At 34.3% G+C, this 10,232-nt stretch overlaps 1 protein-coding gene across 1 annotated transcript; it reads right to left on the bottom strand.

Annotated features, from left to right (window-relative positions):
• LOC107610266 lies at window positions 3,425-5,757 on the bottom strand. Its single transcript, XM_016312337.1, has 5 exons — window positions 5,368-5,757; window positions 5,109-5,156; window positions 4,813-4,998; window positions 4,015-4,611; window positions 3,425-3,769 (listed from the first exon to the last, which is right to left on the bottom strand). The coding sequence occupies exons 1-5, from the start codon at window positions 5,755-5,757 to the stop codon at window positions 3,425-3,427; spliced, it is 1,566 nt and encodes a 521-aa protein (XP_016167823.1).

Here is a 10,232-nt window from a genome sequence, read left to right as displayed (position 1 = left end):
AAAGGTCATTTGATAAGATATTTCTTTGGTCCTGTTTAAGGACTATTGGAACAAAAGATCATATCTTGATCTTAATAAGACAATTTATGTAAAAAAGATTCATTGATTAATAAGTGTAAAAAACAGACCAATGATAATGTATGCTTTTTAGAAGCCTTAGAGAAATAAAGTTTACTTAAAATAGTGAAAATTTTAAGTGTTTATTACTATCTCCCATTCTCCATTCTCTCCAATAGAAACTAAATGTTACCTGTTAGAACTGAATCTTCCCACTAATAACTATCTTTCCCTTTTTTGCTTTACCCCTCTGGTCTCTGGATCCATGCATTTGGAAAAATCAGGGAGGATAAAAAATATAGTTGATGAGAGACTATATATACTCTATTCTAATGACATGTTATCACATCATGGATTACTATTGCATTATACAAATTCAAGATTCAAGAAGAATGCAAGCTTCTACTTTTTTGATAGGTCCAACAAATCCACCTAGGTCAAGAGATGTTATGCATTCTAATGATACAATGCTTTAGACTCTGATGTTATGAATGAAAAAACTAAAGCTAGAAAAGAAAAGGACAATAATAATGCATGAGATACACCTCATTAATTGAAAACTCCACAGTATTAGATCCTAGTTTCAACATCGTTATTTCCGAATTTACCATCTTTACTTTGCCCTCCATGCTTTACCATAAGTTGTGCAGCTATAATGGATCTAAAACTAATACAGAAAATGAAAATCAGATACACAAACACAGAAAAACTATAGTAACTAAGGAAGATAGTTCTCATCACCAGCCATTGAAATATTTTTGCTCCAAAAAATACAATTGAACTTCAGAATAAAAATAATTTATTAAAGCAAGATGATTGTCATTTACAAAAAACAAAACAATTTCCACTATCTACAAAAATAATTTTCACAGCTAACCCATTCACGGGGAAGATATTAACACGAAAAGCCATATTCAATTTCAATTAGCATTTCCAATGAAACAAATTGAGTGCAAGACAAAGAACTAACCATCCTGAGGATTACTATAATTAACGTAACTGAGCGATCGGCAAGTAGTCAAGTTGCATTCGCAGGATCCGCTGGCGGTGGCGGCAAAGGAGCGGCTAAGATACCGTTCTGCGATGGAAGCTGTTCTGCAGATCCAACAGCGGCGTGACCTCTGTCATCATTCTGCTTCGTTCTATCTTTCTCTCTCTCCCTTAACCCTCTTTTCTCTATGATGTTGCCGAAAAAGTCTTTTCCTACCGGTGCCATCTATTCCTTCCTATTGAGAAATGTATTTCTCTCTCATCTTCTCTTCCCGTTTTCTAAAAATTTTTGCCTTCTCGTTTTTTAAATTTCTGGAAGAAACATGTGAACATACAAACACATATAAGATAAGAGAGAGAATCAATAGTTTTAAAGTGATTTCAAAACATTTTGAATTTGAATTCAATTAAAATTTCCGCCCAACACTTTGTTCACAGAACTTTTTGAATTTGTATTATTTTATATTTTATTAATTTTTAATGTTGTGGCACATGTCTATTATATGAAACTCTACTTGTCGATTATACAAACTACCACTTGTCAAGCAACTAACCTATTACTATTCTCCTATTAATAGATATTAATAGATTAATAGATATTAATAGATATATACATAGATAGATTAATTTATGTGTTATAATGAACGTGTAAAAGACTTTGCCAGTTAGTTTCTAATCAAATAACAAAACCAACCAAGAAAGAAATGATTACAAGCTAAGATTCCGAATTTGAGCTTGGATATTTGAATAAAATTTTATTAGAGCTATAATAATTAGTGTATCTCTTTCTTTCAATTTAAATTTTTGTAATAAATAATTTTATGATATAATATTAAAACTTCTCTAACTAAAAAATTTAAAATTTAGTTTTTGTTATTCCCCCTAAAAAAATTAGCACAAGACAAAAAAAGGTCTATATAAATATTCACGTTAATCTAAATGCCAATAAATCGAAAACTACTTGTTATATCTCGAGAGAATAAGCCAAACGTTCGGATAACAGATCCAATTTAAAAAACAAATATATCTCCTACGTTCACGAATATACAATAACCACACAGACAGAAGGTGGCTCATGAACTTAATAAAAAGAGGACCATAAATACTAGGTGTTAGGTAGTGGAAAAAGGATGAGAGAAAAACATATCACTATTTTTATTCTTTTAAGATTTGGAAAGGCTATTGACTTGAATGTTAGAGTCTTTTTTGTAGGTACCACGTTCGATCCAAGTTTCTAGAAGACTAAAGCATAGCTCGTCTAGTAGGAGAAGAACGGAACACTCATCCCTTTCACACAGATGAGTTATAGGGTGGATTGTCATTCCATGTCGGAACATTTAGCACCCACTTTAGTATTACCCCGCATATTATTTTCCATGGCTATTTTATTTTGCAGATATCTCCAAGCATGACTGATGAACATGAGCAACCACCTCCCTTTCAGGCTGAGTTGTTATCCAAGAATGCTGCACTCGGAGCCGAGGTCCAGAGGATAATTGAGTTGCTGATGCAACAACAGAAGAACTCAATGGTGAGAGGGACCGTATGGATTCTCCCTAACACTACAAGAAATATGCCGAGTACCGTCATATTTATCGTTGAATTTAGCGTCTTGAGTTAGCATCAAATTTACTGACGGATTTATGGAGGGTTTTGTGATAGAATTCGTTACGTCAAATAGTTACCGACGGATTAACTTTTTGACAGTAAATTCGTGGGCAATACTTGGCAGGAAATGGGAGGGAATAGGCGCAAACTTTAGCGTCGGATTTACAGTTGGTAAAATCCGACGGTAAGCCATTTTAACAAAATTTTGCGGTTTGGAGACACTAAATCCGACAGTAATCAAACTTAAAATTAAGAGCGCAAATGCTCTCCTCTTTATTTTAAAAAGTCTCTCTCTCTCTCTCTCTCTCTCTCTCTCTCTCTCTCTCTCTCTTATTGTGCATTTGATTAAGAATTGCATGTTTCGTTAGAAAAATAACAAAAATTAGTCAATAATGCAGCAACAACTATGTTTATCCCACAAATGATAAGTGAAGATTTAAATAGTAACAGTAAGATCTTTGAGAATCAATAAAATTTTCCACCTCAAATCGAACATATTGTATATTAAAATAATTAAATACAAATATCTCAAAACTAATTTCAAATATTGTAAATATAAGTTGTTACATACTTGTTTTTAGAATCTTCCAATACTATTCAATTCCTTTTTTAGACGTTTCCTGCAAAATTATTAAAAAAAATGTATTATGCTTCAACCTTCATATAAATAATTTAAATCACAACCATAACTTATGCAACAAAAAAATTAGTAACAATATTATTAGAGCTGAAATAAATTAAAATTTGCAACTTACATACACAATTGAGCTCAACGTTTTTTCCTTGATTCAAAGTCATCTATTATTGAATCTATACTGAAAGTAGCTGCAATTTCTTTTTCAATATAAATGACTAAATTATCTGTAAGAAATTCGTCTGCCATTTTACTCCGAAGCCTTATTTTAACAATTTTCATTGCCGAGAAAGCTCTTTCTGTTGTTGCTGTAGATACTGGAAGAGTCAAGACATTGCGAATTAGTCTATCAACCAAATGATAAGTTCTTGATTTTTCTGTTTCTTTCAATCTTTGACATAACTCAGAAAGTGTCCCAACATCTTTTAGATGATTCGGTATATCAAATGCATAATGTGCAATTGAGCATTCAAAAGAATCCTTTCATGATCAGAAAAATCTGAAGGATAAAACTTTTCAGCTAACTTGCATATATTCTGAATATTAAACAACTTAAAATTGTCTTTAGGGTCCAAAGAAGTACTTAAAGTCAAAAGCTCCATGGTTTCCTCATTGAATCTACTATTTAACTCTTGAATTTGAGAGTCAATTGCTGCCAAAAACACATCTACTCGATAATGATGCTCGATTATTATCTTTGGTTAACGAGATCGACCTCTTCTAACCGTGTATTGTGTACTCATATCAGGGATGTCAATTTCATGTTTCTCACAAAACTTCTTAACAATCTCAAGTAAATTGCACCAACCATTATCCCTCAATTTTTGAAGAAGTAGTTTTGATGTGGAAACAACATGCATTGCATTCAAAATATCTTGAGATTTTTGTTGTAATGCTTGGCACAAAATCTTAGTAATTCCCATAATTTCCTTCATCAAATGTAACGAAAAAATAAATTCAAACGAGGATAACACTTTGTTGACACCATAAGCCTCACCTCTTTGAGCAGAAGTTGTACCATCATCAGTAATGTTATTAAGAATGGTATGAGTAACTGTAAACATTCTTATCAAGCTACAAACAGAATGAAAGTGAGAACTCCATCTTGTATCTCCAGCTCTTTGTAAAGTGCCCATTTGATTTGCACCTTGACCTGTTTCTAGCTCATCATTAGCAATCAATTTTGCATTTTTAATTTCTTGAGCTTCTTGTAGTTGATCATGTCGTTTGCAAGATGTACCAACAATATTTACAATAGCAGTCAATTGTGTGAAAAACTCATGAATTTGAAGTACTTCCCTTGAAGCAGCCACCAGTGCTAACTACAATCTATGAGCAAAACAATAGACATAATATGCTTGTCGGCAATCATTGAGAAATAAGGCTTGTAAACCATTCCATACTCCTCTTATATTGCTAGCACCATCATACCCCTGACCTCGAATATTTTCAATTTGGAGATTATAAATAGAAAGCACAGACACCAACTCTTTTTTCAAAGTCAAGGCACTAGTATCACTAACATGTACAAAATCAAAGAAGCGTTCACGAACAAAACCATCCACATCAACAAATCTTAAAACAATAGCCATTTGCTCTTTTTTAGATTCATCACAAGCTTCATCAATGATAATACAAAATTTGGCATCTCTAATATCCTTTCTAATTGAGTTTCTTACCATTGTAGCAAGAACATGTAGAATTTCTTTCTGAATATCACTTGAAGTATATTTAGCAAATCTAGGAGCATTTTCCAAAACAAGCCTCTAAACACTACTATAGTAAGAACCCAAAAACTTTAACAATTCAATAAAGTTACCTCGATTATCCGAACTCGAGCTTTCATCATGGCCTCTATAAGTGCAACCTTGAAAAGTCAACCATCTAATACAATCAATAGATGCTCCAAGTCTACGTCGATTATTCTCAATTTTCTCTGATGTTTGTCATTTCATAAGTGTATCAACATGTTGTGATTGCTTCATCAATCATCACATGATTTCGTTGCCCTATGATGGAACGAATTGGGGGCCTTTGCCAATGTGATTCAAAAGAGGACAATCTTTTCCACTATTTACCTTCTTCCAATTCCTGAAGCCATTTTCAATGAAAGCATTTGAACCTGTATAGATTGAAGATTCCATAGCAAATAGGTAGCATGGTAAACAATACACAACATCATCTTCAATAAAATACTCTAACCATGAAGGATATAATTCAAACCAAGAAGCTTGAAAACGACGACGATGACTTGTATCGCTCGAGAATGGATACTTATCAAGTATTGGTTGATTTGGTCCAGCTTTAAGATAAGCTTGACAAATTTTATCTCTTTTACTTGGATGAAACTTCCAAATCATTGGTCGAATTTCTGGATCTCTTACCAAATGACATATTTTCATTTGTTCAGGATTAAGTCGTAGGCGCTTTGACTTTGAACTATCTTGTTGAGGAGCTAAAGTATTCATGTTTGATGCCTCAAGTATTGAAGAGGTTGCTGTTGATGTAACAACATTAGAAATATTTTCACTCTTCTGGCTAGTCTTTTTGAAAAAAATATCTATTGTTTTCATCTTGCTCATGATTCCACTAAATTTCTACAATTAAGAATTTACATAGATAATAAGATAAATATTATTCAACTTAACTAAACTCAATTTATTTTATTTTTTGCAAATTAGTAATATCAATGTCACAAATAATTAATAATGAGAAAAAAATTAAAAACAATACAAGGATAACATTATAATTACATGATTATCATTTTCAATTTTTTTCAAAAACGTAAATTATTATTATAATATTATAAACTAGATAAATAAATAAATAAATATATAAATTATTCATAAAAACAAATAAAATAAATAACTTACAAAAGAAAGAAGAAAGAAGGACGATAATGGAAGACCAAAGACTACTTGCTATCTTCTAAGTTGTAATGATAATGGAAATATGGAGTGATGTTTTGTTTTCTGATTGTAAGAAGAGGGAAGAATGGAAGAAGTGATCTGTTGACTTCTTGTTATTGCCTTTTCAGATTCCTCACTTTTAATATGGATTAGGACTTTTTTTTTAACTAAGCATATGACCCACTATTCATAGCCCAAATAATATACTACTTTCCAATCCATTTCTTGAATGGAATTATGGACAGCATATATTTTCTAAAGGGGGAGGCCTACTTGTTTTTTTTATGAGGGGGGGCACTCTTTGTTTTTTATTATTCTTGTAAACAAAATTTTTTTTGGGGGGGCCACTGCCTCCCCTACAATATACGAAGCTTCGCCCTTGCCCCTCTTCTCCGTTTCTCTCTCTACCCAGCCCCGCCACTGCCGCTCCATCCCCGGTCTCTCACCGTCGCCTCTCCCTCTCATGGAAACCAGTCAGTTCCTTGTCGTCACACCGCACCGCGCCGTCATCATCGCCCTCCAGCACCGCCGCCACTGCATCTCCCTCTGTCGCTGTCAGGTTTCATGCATCTACCTTTTATATAAATTATAATTTAAAATTTATTTACATGTTAATTTAGTGATTAGTTATATGTTAATTTAGGAATTTAGGATTTAATTATTATATGCTAATTTAGGGTTTAGGGTTAACTTAATGTACGATTTGTATTTTGGTTATCATACGGTATTTTAAGTTTTATTCGTATTTGTCGTTAGTTATTATAAAATAGAATTTGTGTTGATTATGTTAGATTTGTGTTGATTATTCTGGTTATTAAAATTGGATTGATGATGAAAAAATTAAAATAAATGATATAATTTAGTGTTTTTTTGTTTTATAAAGTTAGATTGCTTTGAATATCTATTAAATGTAATGTGCATTTAAGTTGATTAGTAAAAATGATTGAAGCATCTTGGTGGGTGGATTAGGATTTCAATCTTTGTATGTTAGTTTGGATGGATATTTTGCTCGAATGGAACCCTTGAGGGGTGGAGAAATCCAAATTTTAAGGGAGACTCTGTTGAAATATTTATAAGATTTAAAGTGAAATTGAATTAAAATTATGTTTTTGAAAGTCTTTTAGAATTATGTTAGGATTGATAGATATTTGTGTTTTGGATTATTTGTTATAATTATTTGTTATTCATACCTTTTCTCATATTCTTGAGTTTCTTCGTATGTTATTATTTATTGGTGTCTGTTATGTTAGTAATATGTTTACTATATTGAGTGTATTCATATGTTTAGAGTTGGTGAATTTAATTGTTTTGATTAGTGTTAGTAATATATTCGCTGTGCAGATATGACGGCAGGTAGCAGAGGTAGGTCGAGTGGGTCACATGATCGTGGTAGAGGGCAGGCTTCCACCGAATCCCCCAAGGTTGCCCAGTCATCGCCCTCTATCTTGGCTACCCCGTTGACCCCTGTGACGTTACATGCGGATCCATCGGACCAACAATTCATTATGGTCCTAAACCCGAACTGGGTGCCTCTTTCTGCTACGACGACGCCAACAGACCTCGCGTGGGTCAATGCCCCCGAGCAGGATGCCCCTCCATCACCGCCCGTCATCTGGCTAAGGATTTGGCCGATGACATGCAGTCGTGAGTTTAATTTTTTTAATATTAAGTTTGTTTATCTTAGGTTTGTTTATGTTAAGTTTGTTTATCTTAAGTTTGTTTACCTTATGTGTTTGTTAATGTGAGATTTTTTCTCTAACAAGTTTGCGCTAAACCCCATTGCGTGCACACAGGACATATCCAAGGTCATTAAGTCCATGTACGACCAACCGTGGCTGACCTACACGTAGATCCTAGCTGATGTGAGAAAGTGGTGGTTTCAGAAGTGGGCGGTAAGAACACAATTTCGTTTGAATTACTTAATTGTATAGAAACTGTATTTCATTCTGAAACCCTAATCTTGATGAATCACTTTGTGCAGTTAAAATTCATATGGGATGCAGAGCATAATGTCATGATCAAGAAGACCTATAACCACCACACTGCCAAGCGGTTTCAGCAGATGATGAACGACGTTCGTCAGGGAAAAGACCATCTGACATCATGGATCTGTCCAAATATCAAGCGTGACTTGAAGGCTTCTTTTAGAGATAACGAGGGGTTCAAGCATTGTCGTCTGACGAACGTTGTTAATAAGGCTTCACCCAGGTCGTCGAGGTATAGGGGTGGGTTGGTGACCTTCATGAAGATGAAAACCAAACTGGTAAGAATTTTGGCATTGTTTAATGTTTTAGTAGTTACTTGAATTAGTTTTTTACTTTCTTTTTTTATTATTAATTTAATTAATTAGTTAGTAGAGTAAATGTTAGTTTAATTTTCTGTTTTACTAGATTTATGTGGTTAGGATAGGTTAGAATAAGTTAGATTAGGCTCTGAGATTGTTGGAAAATGTTAGATGGAACCTTCAAGGGTGGCTAAATCCAAATTTTATGGGAGACTCTGTTGAAATTTTCATAACATTTTCAGTGAAATCAAAAAAATTAAAATTATGTTTTCGAAATTACAATTAAGATTTTGATTCATGCTTATATTTGTCTGTCATTGTTTAATTTGTTCGTTTATTTTATTGGTTGGTTGGTATATTAATTTGTAGTCTAAGTTGTTGGATCGTGAGGTGACACTGGCAGAGACCTTCAAGTATACCCATATTTTGAAGGCAAACAATGAGAGATTTACTAACGAGCGGTTTGCGGCCCATTATGTGAGTTTAAATTAATCTCAAGTTTTAACTTTATTCGGTTTAAAGTCAATTATTTATTATCCTAATCACAACTAACGTGTGTGGCGCAAGAGGATTATACGCAGAGGTTGGAGACCGCGACCCAGCAATCTCAGCCGCCTAGTAGGGCCGACAAAGCCGACTCCGAGACCACCATAGTAGATCCCGATAAGATTTGGCGTGCGACCACCTCTGAACCCCACAAGAATCGCCGCTTCAGGTTGGGGTTCTTCACCAGTGGCATCCACTTCTCTGCGTTGGCAGTTTCTTCTGCATCTGCCTCTCCCAAGAAGTTGTCGACCTGAGGGAGGAGATGCAAAAGCTAACACAGGAGCTTCACCAGTAGGCAGAGCAGTCTGACCAGAGGTATCGAGAGATTCTTGCACGCGTTGCCGTCAATTTCAACCTGACAGAGAAGCTGGAGCAACTCGATCAGTTGCGACAGCAGATCGAGGAGTACAGCCAGCAGATGCGCACTGGAGGCAGTAGTGCTGCTAGTTCCAGCGGCGACGCCAATTACTACGACGACAATGAGGATTACCAGGATCTGTTGGATTTGGGGTTGTATGCATTTTTGTTTGTCTACTTCATTGTATTCTATATTTGTGACATTTTATTTCATTCAGACCATTTATTTTTTAATAAAATAATTTTTTGATTTCTTGCGATGTTAAATTTAGGGTTATAAAATTAATATTTATTCTATTTGTGGCTTAACTGTGCCAAAACAAATTTAGGGTTTATAAAATTATCATTATCGTCGAATTTACCATCGAATAAATTCGACAGTAACATGGCGCCTAAACACGTGAAACAGCCCCAAAGTATTCGACAATAACTGTCAACACAATCTCACAAATCTATTAAAAAGACAAACAGAAAATCCGTCAGTAATTAGCGTGGGACAAAATAAATCCGACAGTAAGTAATTTTCGGCAACGTTTATACCGTCAACTCAACGACGACAATAAATCCGACAATATTCAGGATTTTCCTTGTAGTGAAAGAGGCTCACATCGATGATGACCCCACATCAGGAACAGGCACGGTGATAGAGATCACACCTTCAAAAATGCTGAGAAGACGCACTAATCCTTTCTTCGAAGAAATTATGAAATTTCAAATGCCAAAGAATTTTACTCTGCCGACCACTCTTAAACCATATGAAGGGATCGAAGACCCAAACATCCACATTACCAAATTTTATTCGATGATGTTTCTTAATGGTGCTTCGAACCTTATTTTATGTCATTCT

This window comes from Arachis ipaensis, chromosome B01 (assembly GCF_000816755.2).
Source record: "Arachis ipaensis cultivar K30076 chromosome B01, Araip1.1, whole genome shotgun sequence".
Classification (NCBI taxonomy): Eukaryota; Viridiplantae; Streptophyta; class Magnoliopsida; order Fabales; family Fabaceae; genus Arachis; species Arachis ipaensis.
This window is presented reverse-complemented; position numbering and strand designations above follow the sequence as displayed.

Bases quoted from the DNA above. Each gene is read 5' to 3' on its own strand.
- LOC107610266 (XM_016312337.1), bottom strand. From the start codon at position 5,757: ATGAATACTTTAGCTCCTCAACAAGATAGTTCAAAGTCAAAGCGCCTA. The intron at 5,157-5,367 runs GTAAATAGTGGA...TGACTTTTCAAG, and splicing joins GCTTCAGGAATTGGAAGAAG to GTTGCACTTATAGAGGCCAT. The intron at 4,999-5,108 runs GTAACTTTATTG...AGTGATATTCAG, and splicing joins CTCGAGTTCGGATAATCGAG to AAAGAAATTCTACATGTTCT.